The sequence below is a fragment of the Urocitellus parryii genome, chromosome 11, assembly GCF_045843805.1.
Source record: "Urocitellus parryii isolate mUroPar1 chromosome 11, mUroPar1.hap1, whole genome shotgun sequence".
Classification (NCBI taxonomy): domain Eukaryota; kingdom Metazoa; phylum Chordata; class Mammalia; order Rodentia; family Sciuridae; genus Urocitellus; species Urocitellus parryii.
The window spans coordinates 121328658-121350584 of NC_135541.1; the positions used below are offsets into that span (position 1 = coordinate 121328658).

At 35.0% G+C, this 21927-nt stretch overlaps 1 protein-coding gene across 3 annotated transcripts in view; it reads left to right on the forward strand.

Moving 5' to 3' along the window:
* Ash1l (ASH1 like histone lysine methyltransferase) overlaps positions 1-21927 on the forward strand; it is a 175692-nt gene that overhangs the window by 86180 nt on the left and 67585 nt on the right. For all 3 annotated transcript variants that reach the window (XM_077791088.1, XM_026404956.2, XM_077791090.1), the window contains 2 exons: positions 5330-6074; positions 13178-13357. In XM_077791088.1, coding sequence (XP_077647214.1) covers positions 5330-6074; positions 13178-13357 — 925 coding nt within the window. The remainder of the gene's footprint in view (positions 1-5329; positions 6075-13177; positions 13358-21927) is intronic.

Here is a 21927-nt window from a genome sequence, read left to right on the forward strand (position 1 = left end):
CTGTGAGTTTAAGCTGAATATATACAAATCATTTTATTGCTATACTGGATCAGTGAACAGTTATAGAATCAAATATAAACAAAATAACAATTACAATTCTATTAAAAGCCATGAAAAACTTTAGGATCAATCTGGCAAAATATGTACATTATCTGTATAATAAAAAGTACAAGCAGTTTTGATAAAGAATAAGTAATGGAGAGAGATGTTGGATCACTACTTGGAAGATTCAGTGCTGTTAAGATGTGAGTTTTCTCCCAATCTGTACGTTCAGTGAGTTCTGAATAAAATCAGGATTTTTATATAAATTGACAGGTTGATTTGTATAGAAATGTATGGGTCCTAAAAAACCAAACACTTTCACATTTTTGAGAAACAAAATTGGAGAGTTCCACTAACTGATATCAAAACTAATTTATAAAGCTATACTAATCAAGACAGTGTGATAGTGGTTTAAGTATACACATGTCATTCAGTGGAACAATATAGTCCCAAAACAGATACTCCTATGTATATTTTGACTTTCAGTTGATTTTTGACAAATACGACTATTTCAATTGAGCAAGGATAGTCTTTTCAAAAAATAGTGCTGTAAACTAGTTATCTTCGTGGAGAAAAGGGATTATTGACTGCTTATCTCATACATGTATAAAATTTAATTTGATATTGTTCTTACAATCTCTCTGAAGTTTCTGAAACTGTAAAATGTTTAGAAGAAAACAGGAGAAAATCTTCATGACCTTATAATATTCAGAGATTTCTTAAATAGTACAAAATATAAGGAGCTTACAAGAAATTTTATTTTATAAAATTTTAAAACTTTTGTCATTCAAAAAACATTTAAAAAATAATGTAAAAGCGAACTAGAGAGTGAAAGAAACCACTAAAAATAATCAGCAAAATTTTTGGATAGAATCTTCTCATAAAGAATGTTGATGAGGCCATGGAATGTAGATCATGGTAGTACTTTTGCCTAGAATGCTTAAGGTGTCCTGGGTGTGATCCCCATTAAGGGTGAGAGTGGGGAGGGACAATTTTGCCAATAAATGAAGTCATGAAAACATGTTCAACATCAGGGGAGTGCAAATTAAATCTGTTACAAGTTATTACTTCTACCCCGTAACAATGATAAAAATTTTTAAAAAGCAACAAAAACTGATAATACAACTCAAAGTTATATTATCATACAAAGAAATATGTGACTAGAAACAGTAAAAAGAGAATATAGAAATGAAGGAATCTCAAAATGGTGCTATGTGAATAAAGCCAGACAATAGAGTACATACTCGTGTCTTGCTATTTACATGACATCCTAAAGAAACAAATTGCATCCATAGTAAGACAAAGCACATCTAGTAGTTTTTACCCCCTTCTTTGATTACAATTGTGAGATGGAATGATTATCTATAGAAAGGGGACAGAGAACTTTTTAGGGAAATGTATTCATTGTAGTGGAGACAACGTGCTTATCAAAACTCCTTAAATTTATATATAAAAGGGATATGTTTAATCTCACCACATTGAAATTAATTAAAAATAAAACATATGCTACCCAGCCTTGTTTCCTAGACATCAAGAAAATTGGTAAGCCTGAATTTAGAATATGTGAAATATTTTAAATATGAAGTGCTGCTTGGAATGGTGGTGCACACCTGTAATCCCAGCAGCTCCAGAGCCTGAGGAAGAGGATCATGACATCAAAGCCAGCCTCAGCAACTTAGTGAGGCCCTACACATCTCGGGGACACCCTGTCTCTAAATAAAATATAGAAAAGGGCTGGGTGTGTGGCTCAGTGGTAAAGCACCCCTGGATTCAATCCCTAGTACCAAGGAGAAAAAAATATACATATGAAGTGCTTGAGTAAGTTCCTCAGGAAGAGGCTTTAAAACTACTTATTTTAGGATTCTGTTTTAAACCACTATTTATGAATTTAATTCATTAGGTAATGTTGAACAGTTCATGTAAGAAAAAAGGAGGTATAAATGTTGTCTAAGATTTTGAACCTAGAATTCATTCTTCAATTATGTAATAATGAACTATGTCCTGGACATTGGAAATATAAAATGAATTTAATGAATTTGACTACTCATTGCCTTACCTATGGTCCAAACTTTGTTTGAAAGTTATATGCATTAAACCACTAATTAGAATTATGATTAGTGCTATAACAGAAGAAAGTATCATGGCAGTTCTTAATAAGGGACCTAATTTAAGGTTGAGATCTGTTTGAGGGGGGAAGTCGTCTTTAATGAAGTCATATTCTCACTGTAAATTGTATAATTAATAGTAATTTAGCAGATGAATTTGTGGGAAAAGATTATTCCAGGCAGAGAGAACAACATGTTTAACGGCCTGAAGTCAAGAAAGAATTGAAGTTATTTATTTCAGAATTGATGGTTCTAAATAGAGTACTATTATAATAGAACTGAAGGAAATCAAGGTAATAATTTGGAAGTTGTTTTTATTGATTAAAACACTCTTCTCTACCCGAATCAGTATTGGGGATTGAACCCAAGGGCACTCAACTACCACTGAGCTACATCCTCAACACTTTATAAGTTTTGAGATAAGGTCTTGTCTAGTTGCTGAGGATGGCCTCAATCTTGGTGATCCTCCTACCTCAACCTCCTGAATCACTGGGATTACAAGTGTGCATCACCATAGTCAACTGGTAGGTTTTTTTAAGCATTTTTAAACAGAAGTTGAAACTATAAAGGTTCTGTTTTGTTTTGTTTTGTTTTTTAAGATCGCTCAGTCTACCATATGAAGAATGATTTGTAGGGTGATGAGAGTACAAGTATAAAGAACAGGGTTCCACTTTCTATTTTTGATTGACAAATCACCCTAAATTTATATCAAACACGTATTATCTCAGAATTTCTTGTGATCTCTCCTATAATTGTAACCAGATTGTAACAAACTAAAGTTATTTCGAAGACCTCCTCATTCACATATCTGGTGGTTGATGTTTGCAATTGGTTATGAGTTGAGCTGTATCAATATTCAAGTGAAAGGGAAGTAGACTCTACTACTTGATAAGAGAAGCTTCAAAAGATTTGTGTATACCTTTTAATAGCACCACAAGCAGTTAGGCTATTTCTTAAGGGGAAGAAGATATCATTAGCTTGATCCATGGTCATTGTAGAATAAAGTGTATTGTGTGCATATACAAATATGTAATAACAAATCCAATCAGTATGTAGAACTATAATGCATCGATTAAAAAAAGTGGAGGGGCTGGGGTTGTAGCTCAGTGGTAGAGTGCTCACCTAGCACGTGTGAGGCACTGGGTTCAATTCTTAGCACTGTATAAAACTAAAAGATAAATGTATTGTGTCCACAATCTACAACTTTAAAAAAAAAAATTAAAGAACGGTTGTTTTGAAAAAAGTGGGACAAAAAGAAAGAAGAGTGGATAGATTCAGTGGGTCAACTAGCATGAGATTAAAATCTTATGATTTGTGGAACGAAAAAGAATGGATAAAGTGGCCTGAATTTCTATATCCAAATTCCTGCCACATGATTTGTGGTCAGTATTTACCATTTGAATGGTTGGATTTATGGTATCTTCCACTGGTTTAGGGACTCTGGAGGAGAGAAGTAAGATGTAAATATGAGTTTAAGAATTCTGTGGACATGAAAAAAATACAAAATTAGAAGAAAGGTTTATTAGAGATCAGGAGACATCTGAACAGAGGATAGATAGTTAAATGCATTTCCAAAGAGAGTATAGCATGATAATATAGAGCCTTTAGAAACTATAACATTTAAGATTGGGAAGAAGGAAGAGATCCTTTTTTCATTCTAGTAATTTTTAGATAAAACTGAAAATTGATATGAATATTATAGCTGAAAGTTTGAAAACTGTTATTTGAACGATGTTATTGATAATTTGAAGAAAATTTCATTGTTGTCTTCATGAGATAAGCATCTAGAATGACTAGAATTATTAAAAGGAGTATCTAGAATAGTAACACATTGAACAAAAAATTTTCAGTTTTTGATGGACCTTATTGTATTCACTTATTTATATACAGTACTGTTTGAAGTCATTGATAAATTCATTGATTAGAGAAATATGACCTATGATCATTAGTGGTATGGCAACATACAGAGTGGCTTCTTCAGAGGAGTTGGGCACAGTGGCACACCCCTGTTAATGCCAGCCACACAGGAGGCTGAAATAGGAAGAATATGAGTTCAAGGCCAGCCTGAGTAATTTAGTGAGATCCTGCCTCAAAAAAGAAAATTTTAAAAGGACAGAGGATTTGGCTCAATGGTAGAGTGGCTTGCCCAGTGCCCGATAAGCCCTAGATATAATCACCAGTTCCATTTATATTTAAAAAAGGGGGGGTACTGAGTGATCTTAGAACAAAGATTACAAAATCTTTGGGCTCCTAATAATTTATTTAGTGCCACTTATTTTTTTCAATGTTTCCTTTAACATGTATTCATTTTAAATAGATAATGCAAATGTTTTATCTATTCCAATTTTAAAACTTTTCCCAAAAAGTTGATGTCCCTCCCAGTCCTTTGCACTTTGCACTATTCTAGAAATATAATCTGTAATTAAAGTTTAGATCTTCATCCCATATTTAACTGTTAGTTCCTTGACAAGCTTTCATTTTTAAAAAATTATAATGTATTTCTGATCCTCATCTCATAGAATTCTTGTTGCCATTGTTTGTGGTACTGGGGATTGAACCCAAAGGCACTTTCCTACTGAGCCACATTACCAGCGCCTTTTTAAATTTTGAAACAGGATCTCACTGAGTTGCTTAGGGCTTTGCTAATTTGGCTGAGGCTTACCTTCAACTTTTGATTCTCCTGCTTCAGCATTCCAATTGGTTGGGATTACAGGTGTGCACTACCATGTCTTCATTTTTAAATTTTAAGCATTGTTAAAATCCACATATTATTGAGGATACCTGGGTCAATTTTATTTTATTTTATTTTGGGTACTGGGTATTGAACCTAGAGGCACTTTTATTGCTGAACTACATTCCCGGTTGTTTTATGTTTTTATTTTGAGACTGTGTCTCACTGAGTTGCTTAGGGCTTTGGTAAGTTGCTGAGGTTGTCCTTGAACATTTGATCCTAATGCGTCAGCCTACTGAGTCAATAGAATTGCAGGCATGCATCACCACACCTGGCTATAATTTTTATTTTAATATGCTTATTTGAATCAAGAAAATAAACTTAGCTGTGAAATATAAATTCATGTGGTATTACCATGTTTATTCTTGGAAAATGAAAGCACTGTTACTTGTCTAATATCAGTGTAATAAGTTTAGACTTTTGTCTATGTGTGATTTGTTGTATTTTTTAGTAAATGGAATTCCATCCCGAAGTCCAAGATTGGTTGCTCCAGTGGATGACTCTGTGGATAGTCTGCTACAGCGGATGGTACAACATGAGGACCAAGAGCCCATGGAAAAAAATATTGATGCTGTAATTGCAACTGCTTCTGTACCACCTTCCTCCAGTCCAGGCCATATCCATAGCAAGGAACGAACCGTGGGAAAATCAGATAGTCTTCTAGTGCCTGCAGTCCCAAGTGACTCTTGCAGTAACAGCATCTCACTCCTTTCTGAGAAGTTGACAGCAAACACCTGTTCCCCGCATCATATCAAGAGAAGTGTAGTAGAAGCTATGCAGCGCCAAGCTCGGAAAATGTGCAATTATGACAAAATCTTGGCCACCAAGAAAAACTTGGACCACGTCAATAAAATTTTAAAAGCCAAAAAACTTCAAAGGCAGGCCAGGACAGGGAATAACTTTGTGAAACGCAGACCAGGCCGACCTCGGAAGTGTCCCCTCCAGGCTGTGGTATCAATGCAAGCATTCCAGGCTGCCCAGTTTGTCAGCCCAGAATTGAATGAAGGTGAAGAAGGATTAGCACTGCATCTCAGTCCTGATACAGTCACTGATGTTATTGAGGCTGTTGTTCAGAGTGTAAATCTGAATGCAGAACATAAGAAGGGATTAAAGAGGAAAAACTGGCTGTTGGAAGAACCGACCCGGAAAAAGCAGAAGCCATTACCAGAGGAAGAAGAGCAAGATAATAATAAAAGGTAACTTTATTTAAAGTATTATAAGTAGAGCAAACTTGCATTGTAAAAATCTAATGTACCTACATGAGTGTGTTATTCTGGTAATTTTGAAATATTTCTTTTTACTGTGTAAGACCTGCTCTTGTATCAAACTGTTATATTATGCTATCTTCTATGTGCTCTCAACTTTTTGTCCAATAATCTATTTTTAAATCTTCCAGCATGTTAATTTTACTTTCTTCATAGTATCCTTTTTATATACTTTACTTTTTTCCAAAAGATATAGAGCAGAAATCACCAAACATAATCCTTTTGTTGTATATCCCAACAGATCCTGTATTATTTTCCTGAACATACATTTGATGTTTCGGTTGTTTTTGTTTTGGATTGGTTTTATATGCTGAGGATTGAACCTAGTGACTCATGTATTGTCTGATAAAGTTTGCATTTTGGTAGTGTTAAGTACATTCATAGTGTTATGTAATCTTTACCACTATCCATCTCTATAACTCTTTTCATTCATTCACGCAAAAGTCAATCTGTACCCATTAAATAAAAACTTCATCTTCTCCCCTTTGGCCAGCACCATGGGTTGACCAACCCAAGTTTATATAATGTAATACTACTGTGAAAATGTTTGATGAACAAAAGATCTATTTGAGACCCTGCATACAGTCCTTTATGATAATTGTATTTTCAGTTTTTTGAAGAACTGCCATACTATTTTCCATAGCATCATACTATTGTGCATTCCTCCCAACAGTGTATTTCAGTTACCTCACATCTTTACAGATACTTATTTTCTAGCTTTTTGATAGTGGCTGTCCTAATGGGTATATGATAGTATCTCAATGAATTTTATGTTTGCATTTCTCTATTAATATTGTTGAACATTTTGTGCTTATTCTTTTGTGCAAATTTTTAAATTAGGTTGTTTTTTATTATTGAGTTTTAAATTTCTCAATATTCTGGATATTTTTTTCTTATTAGATATATGTTTTGTAATATTTCCACATTCCGTCTTGGTTGCCATTTTATATCTTTTTACTATAATGATACTGGTTTTCAGTGTACAAAATTTTCTGATATTTCCTAAGTCAACCTATCTGTATTTGCTACAAAGATATGGTAATCAATTGTGCTAGAATATAATATAGACATAGTGTAGACCAATGAAATAGATGAGAGCACAGAAATAAGGTTTTGCATATATGGTCAAATGATTGTTGACAAAGATGTCAAAACTGCTCAGTGGGGAAAAGACAGGTTTTTCAGTAAATGATGCAAGAAAAACTGGAAATTCCAAATGTAAAATAATGAAATTAGATATTTAGCACCATATGTGAAGTTTAACTCAAGATAGATCAAAGACCTAAATTTAAGACCTAAAAAAAAACACAACAATAAAATCTTAGAAGAAAATAGTTTGTAAAAACTTCAAAACATTGGTTTTGGCATTGATTATTTCACATTTTTTAAATGAATCGATACAACATTCACCATTTTTAAGTGGCTTTTTAATGTAATGTAACATAAATACGTATATTTGTGTAGTAATAGCATGGTATGTGAGTTGCTATAAACGAAATCCTGGACTTTACAGATGCCAGGTAAATGCTCTACTGTTTTACTACTACATCCCCAGTGTTTAATTCTTATTTATATTCTCTGTCTTCTGCATTAATGAATCATGTTTAGAGAGGTTTTTTGTTTTGTTTTGTTTTGGCCATTCTCTGCATACATCTTGACAAAATATTTTACTTTCTCCCTATGTTGCCCATGCTTATCTCTCAAGGGCTCAAGTGATCCTCTCTCCCTCCCTCAGCTTGGACTACAGGTGTGCACCATCGCAATCATCATCTTTTTTTTTTTTTCCCTCCTAGAGAATGTGTGTGTGATTTTTTTTTTCCCCCAAGAGTATAACACATGCTGGTAATTCAGTGAAAACTAATAGTTTACTCATTCAAAAGTAAAGTGTCAGCCAGGTACAGTGGTGCATGTTTTATAATCCCAGTGACTTGGGAGGATGAGGTATAAAGAATACACATTCAAAGCTAGCCTTCGAAATTTAGCAAGGCCCTTGGCAGCTTAGCAAAACCCTGTCTCAAAAAAAAAAAAAACAAAAAGGGTGGGAATGTGACTCAGTGGCTAAATGCCCCTGGGATCAATCCCTAGCACCAACAAGTTTTTTAAAAAAAAAATAATAAAGTCTCATTTAATACATGTATATCCTTCTCTACCTTTTACTGTGCATTTACAGAATATGTATACCTGCAAAACTGTTATTTAATGTAAATGGTAATAAACTAAACATTCATTTTTTTATAACTTTAACTTTTTTCCCCAACTTACTGGGATTGAAGTCGGAGCCTCATAGATGCTAGGCAAGCACTCTACTACTGAGTTAAGCCTATTATATCTTAAGAGATCTTTTATAATAAGTACATTTAGAATGACCTTAGTCCATGGTAAGATCATTTCATAATTTACTTAATTATTTTTTTTGAATGGGCTATGTCTTCTCTTTTTAATATTTAGCTTTTGAACCTCAGATGAGATTTACTTTGTGTTAGATATGACTTAGAGATTTAATTTTCTTCTCAGATATTTAAGTGGTACTCCTACCAACATTTATTTGAATTTATCCTTTCCTTACTTATTTGCTATAACTTTGTCATGCAATTTTTTTTCTATAATTGAATCTTTTTTTTTCTTCTTTCTTTTTTTATTTGTTCTCTTTAGTTACACATGACAGTAGAGTATATTTTGACATTTATACAAACAAGGAGTACATCTTATTCTAATTACAATCCCAGTCTCACAGTTGTACATGATGTGGAAATTCACTGTAGTATATTTATGTATGTACATAGGAAAGTTAAGTGAGAGGAGTCTTAGAAAAATTTTGTTCTGAGTCTTTTCTGATATCACTATAATACTATCTTAATTACTGAAACTTTAAAACACCTATGAGTAGAATGATTTCTGCCTTCAAAGTAGTTAGAGACATTGTGACCTTTCACTTTAGGAAGATTCACCTTAAAAAATATGATTCAAAGAATCCATTTTAGTTCAGATTAACCTTTTGTTGCAGGAAATTCTGGTATCATAATCAGTGACATTAAACACATACACATATTTCCACAAATTGTGTTCTGGTACTCAAGATGATTATGAAGGGAAAGATATAATTTCTGCCCTTGATTATATAGGAAAGAATATCACATAGTGAATTCCTAGAAACATCAAGCTTTTTTTTTTTTTTTTTTTTTTTTTTTACTTTTCATTGAAGCCTATATGTTCTTGTTAAATCATAGGTATTTGTTCATTTATTAATTCTGTATATTTAAAGATTACTGTATGTGCTTGGGGTTGGATACAGTGATGAACAAATATAAATACTTTGCCTATGTTTATGGATTTTATAGTTCACAGCCTTTTATGAAGGATTACTTGGAATTATGAATGTAAATGATACACTCAATTGGCCTAGTTTCCCTGAGAAAATGGTGACATGAATATCTATTATTTAAATTAATAAGTCCAGGGCTAACATTTTAGGGTGAATATTTAAGGGAAGTGAATTCAAGTAGTTTTCTTGTTGTTTGGTTTGGATTTTTTTGTTTTGTTGGGGGTTTTTGTTGTTATTGTTTTGGCCAAAACAGAGTAAAACAAAAAGAATGGTCTAAAATGAGTCTAGTTAGTGGCCAGATTATGCCAAAAGCCTCATGTGCTACGATAAAGATTTTGGTAAGTATTGTTAATGCTAACAAACCACAATACAGAGGAATAATTTAATAGTTATGAACCTTGCTCTGTGCTCAGAAAAAAAATTATAATCAAATCATGTTTCTGAAAAGAAATAGGTGAATTTTAAAACACCACCCTTCCCTAGGGCTTTTACAATTTTATTTTTGGTACTAAGGATTTAACCTAGAGACACTTTACCATGTGAGCAACATCCCCTATTTTCTATTTTAAGAGAGGGTCTCACAAGTTGCTTTAGGGACCTGCTAGTTGCTGAAGCTGATCTTGAGCTTGCTGTCTTTCTTTCTCAGCCTCCAAAGTCAGTCAGTCACTGAGATTACAGGCATGTGCTACCATGTCCAGCTTCTGTACGAACTCTTGAACTCAGATGAGTACTCCAAATTTTTTCTAGTGTTTACCTCCATTTAAATTTTTGGTTATCTTGCTTCTTTGAGCCCCTAAGAAAGTTAGCAGGAACCTCTCTCAAAATGAAAAGTTGAGGGGGCTGGGGATGTGGCTCAAGCGGTAGCGCGCTCGCCTGGCATGCGTGCGGCCCGGGTTCAATCCTCAGCACCACATACCAACAAAGATGTTGTGTCCGCCGAGAACTAAAAATAAATAAATATTTAAAAAATTCTCTCTCTCTCTCTCTCTCTCTCTCTCTCTCTCTCTCTCTCTCTCTCTCTCTCCTCTCTCACTCTCTCTTTAAAAAAAAAAAAAAAAAAAGTTGAGCACAGTGGCGCAACCCCAGCAGCTCCAGAGGCTAAGCCAACCTCAGCAAAGGCGAGGACTAAGCAACTCAGTGAAACCCTGCCTCTAAATAAAATATAAAATAGGGCGGGGTGGGGTGGGGGCGAGGGATATGGCTTAGTTGGTAGAGTGCTTGCCTTGCATTCACAAGGTCCTGGGTTCAATTCCCAGCACCACAATGGGAGGAAAAATAGGACTGGGGACCTGGCTCAGTGGAAGATTGATCCCCCTGAGTTCAATCCCTGGCAATGCCACCCCTTCCCCCTATACCCCAAAAAAGAAACCAGGCATGATGGCACACATCTGTAATCCCAACAGCTCTGGAGGCTGAGGACAGAGGATGGAGAATTCAAAACCAGCCTCAGCAATTTTAAGGAGTCCCTAAGCCACTTAGCAAAACCTATCTCAAAATAAATATAAAAGACCTAGGGGGCTGGGGCTATAGCCCAGTTGGTAGAGTGCTTGCCTCATATGTACAAGGCCCTGGGTTCAATCCCCACCACAAAAAAAAAAAAAAAAAAAAGAAAGAAAAGAAAAGAAAGAAAGAAAAAAGAAAGGGATTAAGTGCCCCTGGGTACCAAGAAAAAACAAACAAACAAAAACTTAAAAAGGACTGGTGATTCAATCTCCAGTAAAAAGGAAGTAAATTGAATTTGATACTACATTTTGTAACTGCTGAACTAATTAAATTCTAGTTTTCTGATTTTGTGGATTCCTTGGGTTTTTCTATACAGACAGTAGTGTGAGATGTGAGAAGAGTTAGTTTGTGACTTTATCCATTCCAATCTTTTTTTTCTTTTTGTCTTTTATGTAAGAGTCAGAAAAAAAAATCTAGAAAACTTCTTGCTGTGTCATTGCTTAGGTCCCCATGTTATATTAGTCTTTTTGCTTCTGTGTATTTTATATGTGATTTCTACAGAATGATAAGTGGTAGTATATCTATTTATTTTTCTCTCAACCAGAATTTCCTTTCATTTTTCTTAAGATGTTTTTGCTCAATTTGGAATTCTTTTTATCAGGCTCCCCCCCATGACCACCTTCTAGCTTCATTGTTTCAGACATAAGATTGTTCATTCTTTTTATATCTCTTTTTATAATAGTGTCCTCCACCAACTTTTTCATTTATCACTAGTTTTCAGTAAGTTTATCATTATATGCCTTATTTTTTCATTTGTTTTCTATCTTGCTTGTTTTTAACTTTGTTTATATATTTTTTATCAAATTGGGAAATTTTTTTAGCCAGACTCATTATTTTTCATTGTGTACTTGTTTACTTTGAATTTTTCAACCTTGTGTGTTCAGATTTTATTGTTTTTTCCTTAATTATTTCTTTGTATGTTTTTATTTCAGTAGTTAGATTTCTAGTCCTAGTTTTCTCTAGGATTCATTCCACGATTCCAGTTGCTTTATGTTGTCCCCTAGATTGTTGATTCTATTTTTTTTTGCACCCTTTTAATTTATCTCTGTATCAGTGTGGGTTTTTTCTGTTGTGTCCTCAAATTCACTGATATTTTCTTCTATAATGTTTACTTTGCTGTTAATCACTCTAGACTCAGTTTTTTCATTTTAGTCTGAATTTTCCAATTCTCAGTGTTCAATTTTTTTATGTATTCCATCTCTTTCCTCTTTAATGTATTCCATATCCCCCACCCATTATGATGCTCGTGATCAAATTTTTCTCTAAATTCTTAATCATACTTGTAATTGAACTTAAAGGGTTTTTTCCCTCTGATTTCTGATGGATTATTTTCCCCCCCATGTTTCATTTTCCTACATTTAGCATGTGTTAGGAATTTTTGTTTCTATTATGAATATCATTTAATATGTCTGGATTTTGTTGGTTTTCCTTTATTTTGAGAGCCATGTGCTGCAGATATAGCTCACTGGGTTCTTGAGAGGCAGCTAGATTGGTTGTGGACTAACTTTCATTTTGAAATTCGTTTTTAAACTTTGTTAGGACTGACCTTTATTCCTGGAATAATGAATTTCTACTATAGTTGTTAACATTGCCTACTAGAATCTCTATTGAAAGCCTTGAGTATTAGACTATGTCTTTCCATTCTGCCTTTAGAATTTAAGTATCTGTCAATATATGTGAGCTCTAACTATTATTCAGCTTACAATTCTCTGAATCCTTTGTTCAGCCACATGGAATTTTGTCCTTTGCATGGACACTTTAGTATATAGCAATATAATAAAAGATTTCTGGAGTTATTTTCTATAGCTTCAAAATTCCAGCTACCTCATTCTCTCCATACTAGTATTTGTCTCTGTTCAACTCATCTATTTGACCATTCTGTGCTTGGCCTATTCCTGCGTAGTCATCTTAGAAAAGCAAGATGATTATATGACTCACTTTTCCCCGCCCCCATTTTCTCAGGGATCATAGGGTAACACTGTTAATAACTTTCATAATATTTCCTCTCTATTTCTGGTAGTTTACCTTATTTCTGTTAGCTTTTGTCAGAAAGTTAAATGTGGTCATTTATTCGAATCATTCATTCTAATCTGGCCAGATGAGGAAGTCCCCATCTCCTTTTTAAAAATTGTTACGATTGTTTTTTTAAATAGTCCTTTGCAGAAGATTTTTTTTCACAATAAAGTCATCTTTAAACTTCTCTTTCTAGCTTTACAGAAGCACCAGTAGAGATTCCCAGTCCTCCTGAAACCCTAATCAAACCTCCTGAACCTGAAAGTACCTTGCAGCCTGTGCTCTCTCTCATCCCAAGGGAAAAGAAGGCCCCACGTCCCCCAAAGAAGAAGTATCAGAAAGCAGGGCTGTATTCTGACGTTTACAAAACTACAGAGTAAGTAGTAGTAACTGTCAGCTGGCATCCTTTAAAATACCTGTTATTCTCTCGTGTTTGAAAAAGACCCTTTGTCAATCAAAAAATAATATTAATGTATTGCAAATATCAGTCTTATCTTAAATACCTTAATGTTCACTGTACTCATTATGCTGTACTACGTTGTACAGGGTTTATTTCCCCTGATCTTTATATTCTCTCTACCTTTTTAGATTATGTTCCTGTACTTTGAATCTAATGATTTTTTTTTTAATTTTTTATTCTATTTTCTGGTACTGGGGTTTAAACTCAAAAAGCATTCTTAATCCTGAATGAAATCCCAAACCTTTTAATTTTTTTGAAATTTGGTCCCAGTAAGTTGCCTGGGCTAGCTTCATACTTATAATCTTCCTGCCTTGATTCTCAAATAGTAGGGATAATGGGTATGTGCCAACACACCCAGCTTTAATGGTGCCTTTTTTGTTAATTAACAATAAAGAAAATGGCACTAAAATGCCATTTAAACTAAAATGATATTAAGAGTGAACTACTTTATTTTCAACCCGTTTTGCCAGAATAAAAAATGCTCTCCTTAGTTTGAACAATTTCATATGCCCTTGACAAAGCACCAAAGAGATTTCCATTGTATAATTTAGTAAGAAGTTGTCCATACAGCCAGGCACATTGGCAAACGCCTATAATCCCAGCAACTTGGTAGGCTAAAGTGGGAGAATCACAGATTCAAAGCCAGCCTTGGCAAGACCCTAAGTGACTTATCGAGACCCAACTCAAAATAAAAGGGTGGAGATGTGGTTCAGTGGTTAAGCACCCCAGGATTCAGTCACCAGCGCAAAATTAAAAAGAGGTAGTAGTTCATATAATTGTTAGATTTGGGGAGTTTGATAGCAGTTTGACAGGCACAAAAGGCTATTACAATCAGAACAGCATGTTAAAAGGTACATAATGGAATGCAAAGATTTTGCATATATTGGAACAGCTCAGAACTCAGGGTTTCTGTAATGTATTAGCTTTAGAGCCAGGCACAGTGGCACAGGCCTGTAATACCAGCAGTTTAGGAGGTTGAAGCCAGAGAATCACAAGTTCAAGACCAGCATCAACAATTTAGCAAGGCTCTAAGCAACTTAGCAAGACCATATCTCAAAATGAAAAAGAAAAACGATTGGGAATGTAGCTCAGTAGTAAAGCACCCCTGGATTAAATCCCCAGTACTATAAAAAGGAAAATTGGGCATGGTGGCATACGCCTCTAATCCCAGTGTCTCGTGAGACTGAGGCAAAATTTGAGGCCAGCCTCAGCAGTTTAAAAAGGCCCTAAGCATCTTAGCAAGACTCTGCCTTGAAATAAAAAATAAAATGGGCTGGGGATATGGCTCCGTGGTTAAATACCCCTAATGTTCACTCCCTGGTACCAAAAAGAAAGAAATCAGGATTCTCTCAGTACTAATGAGAAAATAGAAATACACTTTGCAGTACATCTAATAAGTCATAATTTTAAAGCAAATTATTCTAGATATAGAAAAGCTAAAATATGTTTAACAAGCTTTCTACTGAAGTTCAAGCTTTATTTCTGTTCTTTTTCTTAATTCTTTTAAAATGACAAGTAAAATACTAATAAATATCTTACTATAGGGCCAGGCATGGTGATGCACACCTATAATCCCAGCCACTTGGGAGGCTGAAGCAGGAGAATTCCAAGGTCATAGCCAGCCTCAGCAAAAGTGAATTGCTAAGCAACTCAGTGAGACCCTATCTCTAAATAAAATACAAAATAGGTCTGGGGATATGGCTCAGTGGTCGAGTGCCCCTAAACTTAATCCCTGGTACCCACTCCCCAAAAAAATCATACTGTATGGATAGGGACGTATTTCTATACTAGAATGCTTGTATAACATGGGTGAAGTCTTTGAGTTTGACATCCAGCATCACAAAATCAATAAAAAACAAAAAAATTTAAAACAGTAATGATAGAAAATAATGGGGTTGAGGATATAGCTCAGTGGTAGAATATTTGTTTTACATGTGTAATGCCTGGGTTTAATCCCCAGGGAATCATAGTGTGCATCAAAAGATTAGGATCATCCACCACATTAATGTTTATAAATGTCTCTAATCAAACAAAGATTGCATTATCAAAGTGAAATATTACTGTATTTATGTGAAAAGTAGGTCTTTGTCTTACAGAAATAATTAGGGGGGAAAATGGCTTATTCTGGAGTATTTTATATTCTTTTTCTTGTATCAGGGATTAAACCCAGGAGCACTCAACCACTGAGCCACATCCTTTGCTCTTTTTTTAATGTATTTTGAGACAGGGTTTCACTAATTGTGTACTTGAAATCCTACCTCAACTTTTCAAATTGCTGGAATTATAGGCATGTGCCACCACACCTGACCCTGTGCCCTCCCCCCCCCCCCGTGGTGCTGGGGATGGAACCCAGGGTCTTGTGCATGCAAGACAAGCACTCTACCAACTGAGCTGTATTCCCAGCCCTTTAGTTTTAATTTTTGACTCAGGGTCTCACTAAGTTTCCAAACCTGGCCTTGAACTTGTCTTGCCTCAGCCTGCTGAATAGCTGGAATTACAAGTGCACACCACCATGCCCAGCTTTCTGTATGCATTGTTAAAAACTGTGGAGCCTGTTCTTTTGTTGTTGTTTGTTTGTGTATTTTTGTGAGCTGCTGTTTCCTATTGATACCAATATGTTTAATAAACTTAATTTTTAGAGCAATTGTAGATTAATAGAAAAATTAAGTAGAAAGAACAGTTTCCTTATGTCCTCTCTCCCTACACATGTATAACATCCCTCAGTATTATAACACAACATTTTTATTACAGTCAATGCACTTAGCTGGGTGTTGTCACATACCTTTGATTCCAGGGACTCGGGAGACTGAGATCTACAGAAGCATCGCAAATTCAAAGCCAGCCTCAGCAATTTAGTGACTCCCTAAGCAATTACAAAACCTTGTCTCAATATACATACATAAGGAATGGGGATGTGCTCAGTGGTAAAGTACCCTGGGTTAAATCCCCATTACCAAAAAGTCAATCTATCAGTCTACTTACACTAATACATCATTATCATCTAAAGTCCATAGTTTACATTAGGGTTCACACTTGGTATTATACATGCAATATGTCTTGACACTTGTATTATGATATTTATCAAATGTTTAAATAAAATACAGAAATAAAATACAAGAAAAGTCAAAAAGTCCTCTGTGCTCTGGCAGGCTGTCAAGGGAGAATGTGATTCAATCAAAAATTAATCAAGATAAAAACCACATTGTCAGTTTAAAAGATTAATTAGATGAGGAGATAATAGAAATTAGAGACCCATTTAGGAAGCAGCATGCCTTTTTTGGTATTATAGAATAAAAGAAATGTTATGAACTAAGATATGACACCCACAGAAGAATGTTGGAAATTGTAAGATCATGAAAATTCTTTATATTAAAATGAAAAGTAACTAAAGGGAGATCATAGGGAGTGAAAGTCAGGTCCTGGACTCATTGATGCTTTTTTTGTTGTTGTTTTGTTTTGTTTTGTTTTGTTTTTGGCAGTTCTGGTGATTGATCATACCTCGTACATGCTAGGCAAACACTCTTTAACACTGAACCTCATCCTGTGATGCTGTGATTTTAAAGCTTACAGAATACTGTTTATATTCATGGCAATCATATGTACATATGGAAACATGTAATCCTTATAAGAATAATATGTCATTATATAATATGTAATCATTGAATAATGTTTATGCAGTTGTCATATCCTAAGGATTATATGTATTTTGATAATAAAATCATGGTATCATCTTATATTTGATACATCATTTTAAATTTTCTAAGTGCTTTAATATTCTTTTAGTCTATAAGGATGGTAAAACAGGTAAAAACAAAAAAGTTACAGGATTCACTGAAACTTGCCAAAATTGTTGATATAATCATTGCGATAACCATCAGCACTTAGACATCATACCACTGTTGTTTTACTACTAAATTGTGATGTCTCAGAGACTTAGGGTTATTTCATGAGAATTCCTTTCTTACACATAATTTAGAACCAGAACATGGTTCGCTTTTCTCTGAAATACTTCAGACATATCTCAGACTACAAATCCAGTTTAAATGCAATGGTGTAGACTGGGATGAGTCTCACACCATTTTCTGTATGCAATATAGATTTGTGTACTTTTAATTAATGAATGATTTTTTAGTGTAATTTTAGATTCAACGAAAAGCTGAATGGGAGTTTCTTTATACCTGCTTTTCTGACACATGAACAGTCTCCTCATTATAGACATTCCTCACCATGTTACAATATTAACATTTGTTAAAATTCATAAACCTATATCATAATCACCCAAACTCCATTGTTTCAACTAGGATTTACTCTTGGAGTTGTATATTCTGGGGGGTTGACAAATGTATTAATGACATATTTCCACCACTGTAGTATCATACAAAAGAGTTTTACTGCCCTTATATATCTTCTGCCTTGACATCTCTACCCTGGCGCCACTGATCCTTAACATTGCCTGTCTCCATAATGTTGCCTATTCTAGAATGTCACATGGTTGGGATCATAGTATGTAGCCTTTTCAGAATGGCTTCTTTTACTTAGCAATATGTATTTAAAGTTTCCTCCATGTTTTCTTATAAGGCTTGATAGCTCTTATTTTTTTTAAATTGCTGAATATTTCATTATCTAGATATGCCACAGTTTATCCTTCACCTACTGAAGGACATCTTGGTTGCAAGTTGGGAATGAAACCTGCTATAAATATACATGCATGGCTTTTGTGTGGATGGTAGATTTTCATTTCACTTTGGTAAAGATCAAGAAGTACATGGCAGGATCAGATAGTAGTAGTATGTTTAGTTTTGTTTAAAAAAAAAAAAAAAATCCACTAAACTGTTTTCCAAAGAGACTCTACCATTTTGCACTCCCAACAGCAATTGGTGAAAATTTCTATTGCTATACAAACCTCACTAGCATTTCTTGTGTTGTCAGTGTTTTGGTTTTGGCCCCACTGGTAGCTGTGTAGTGGGTCTCATGATTCCGATTCATTGTATCCTTGTTGCTATCTGTGTCATCATCTTTTTTTGTTGTTGGTTTCTGTTGTAATTTTTCACTTCGTTTTCTTCTTTGTGTTACTAGGAATTGAACACAGGGGCACTTTACCACTGAGCTATATCCCCAACCCGTTTTACTTTTTGAGACATGATCTCCTAAATTGTTAAGGCTTGCTTCAATGTTTTGATCCTCCAGTGAAATTACAAGCCTTTATGATGCCCTGTTCTGTCTTTGTTGAGCTATCTGTTCAGTTCCTTTGCCCATTTTTATGAGATTTGTTAGCTTTTCTGGATACTTGTGTCTCTCTATAAATATAAATTTTTTAATATTTATTTTTTAGTTATAGTTGAACACAATATCTTTATTTTGTTTATTTATGTGGTGCTGAAGATCAAACCCAGGGCCTTGCACATGCGAGGGGAGTGCTCTACCACTGAGCCACAACCCCAGCCCCTCTTTGCCAGCATCTCCAAATGACTTCCTGAGATTTTGACTGGGATTGCATTGACTATATAAAGGGGAGAAACTGCTATTGAAAAATGAACATTTTTATGGTACTGATTATCTGTATCCATGAACAAGGGGTTTGTCTTCTAAGGATGTCACTAAACAAACTATTTTCTCTTACTATATTTTTTTTCTGTTTTTTTTTTTCCTTTTTTAGTTATAGGTGGACATAATATCTTCATTTTATATTTATGTAATACTGAGGATCAAACCCAGTGCCTCACGTATGCTAGACAAGCACTCTACCTCTGAGCCACAATCCCAGCCCTCTTACTATATTTTCACAATGCAGACTATCTTTGTGACATCTGTCAACTAAATGCATGGGGATTTCTCCCTACCCAGAAATCTCACTGGTTACCTGCTGGGTACCCTCAAATTTAATTCATTTCTGACACTGTCTACCCGGAAATAGAGTCCAGTTCCACGGAGTGAGAATTTCAGCCAACCCCAACCCCTATCCCCCACTCTTACACACACACACACACACACACACACACACACACACAATTTGAGCTGCTAATTACAAGCTCCAGATATAAGTGTAGACTTCTGACAAACTGACTATTAATCAGGTTTCTCACAGTTCCCTCCTTGGGTCCTATTTAATTGGCTAGCATGACTCAGAAAACTCGGGAAACCACTCATATTTACCATGTTATAAGAGATATGCAAAGGCCCTAGGTGAAATGAGACATGTATTTGGAAAAAGGCACAGAATCTTCATGCCATTTTAGAATGTGTCACGTTCCCATAACCTCTGTGTGGAAGCTCTCCAGATTTAGTTGTTTTGTGTTTTTTGAAAACTTCATTACATTGGCATAATTAATTAAATCATGGGCCATTGATGATCAGTTTAACCTGACCTGTCCCAACCCTGAAGATGGAGTGGGTGGACTGAAAGTCACAACACACTAAGAATATCTTGGTCTTTTCTGTGACCTCATCCTAAATCTACCTAGGGGCTGCCAGCTATCAGTCATCTCAGTTCCATATATAAGAAACACTCATCCCTTTGGTGATTCTCTGGGTTTTAGGAGTTGTACATATGCCAGGAAGCTGGAACAAATGAACAAAGATCAAATACATCACATCTTCCCACTTATTTAGTTTTTTTTTGTTGTTGTTGTTTGTTTGTTTTTTAACAAATCAAATGATGCTGGGGATGGGGGGAACTCAGTGCCTCACACATGCTAGGCAACCAATCTACCACTGAGCTACATCCCCACTCCCAATTCTTTGATATATTTTATCAGAGTTCTGTAGTTTTTGTCATATGATCTTGAACACCCTTAGATTTGTACGAACTTCACTTTTGTGATCGATAATGTACATGTTCCTACCATTATATACTGTGCCATCACAGGCCAAAAACAACAGGGCCAAAAGTGACCTTGGACTAAAACCTCTGAAACTGGACCAAAGTAAATCTTTCCTCTTTATAAATTACTTATTTTAGGTATTTTTTTCACATGAGAAAGCTGACTAACATAATTTCCTATGCTTGTCTTGAAGGAAAATCACAATATGAAAATTTTAGAACTGGAAATGGCCTCAATTCTTCTACACCTAATCCTTCATTTTTGATAGATGGGAAAACTGAAGCCAATAAGATGGTAACTGATTTGTTGAAAACATACAGGTTATTTTTGGCAAAACCAGAATTAGGCCATGGTGGTACATGTCTATAATCCCACTTGTTTGGGAGATTAAGGCAAGAAGATTGCCAAGTTTAAGGCCAGACTGAGAAACTTGAGGAGACTTAATGTAAAAATTTAAAATAAGGCCTAATATGTGCAAGTCCAGCACCAAAAGCAATAAAATAAAAATACATTACATTGTTGTGCAACCATGCATGGCCTTAATAGCAGCATGCATCATTGTACATTGTACATTTTCTTTTGTGAACCTCATAGGATGTATATACATAATCTTGGATGTTATATACAAGTAGACTATAAGGTATAGTCTTTTGCCCATAGGATGAAGGAAAACATAACATCGTGAGATCAAGTCAAGCGTAAAAGAAAATGATGGAACCAAGATACAGCAGTTCAAAATGAGATGTATGTGACAGCTGCCAGCATAACATGGCATGCTGTTTCATTATAAGCTTTTTTCTTTTAATAAGTACAAGTATACTCTAAAAAGATTTAGCCAGGCATGGTGGTGCATGCCTGTAATCCCAGTGGTTTAGGAGCCTGAGGCAGGAGGATCACAAGTTCAAAGCCAGGCACAGCAACTTAGTGAGGCCCTAAGCACCTCAGTGAGACCCTGTCTCTAAATATAAAGTATGGTTAAGTGCTCTTGTTTCAATCGCTGGTACAAAAAAAAAAAAGATTTAAAGTACAGTATAGTAAAAACATGAAATTTTTCTTTTTGTTGGTACTAAGAATTGAATACAGGGGCACTTTACTAATAAGTTCCAATTCCAGCTCCTTATTATTGTTTTGCAACAGACTCTTGATAGGTTGCTGAGAGTCATCACTGAGTTAATGAAGCTGGCCTCAAACTTGTCATCCTCCTGCCTCAACCGCATGATTTCTTATTTACTAAGGTTCTTGGAACCAGTACTTCAGTGATAGTAAAGGATATAGTGTAGCCTATTTTTCTAGTCTTAGCTCCATTAATGGGCCTTAAGCTACAATATCTGATCACTTCTCCACTTCCCTTTTCCCTTGGTTTTCATCCTAGGTGATTGTTCTACATAGTATACCTTCCGTCTTTCCTCTTGCCACATCCTTTCAAACCTTATTCAAATCTGAAATTCTTCACGTTAAAGTAGTCTTAGTTTCTTTTAGTTGCATTTATTTTTACATTCCTTTTGGTTTTTGTAGAATTTAGTGGTTCAATGTAGAAAGTAGTATTAAGAGTTTTATCATACACGTAGACCAGTGGTACAAAATAGTAGAAACAGAGACAAACCCCACAAAAACAGTTATCTCCTACTAGACAAACATGCCAGAAGCATTCACTGGAGAAAAGAG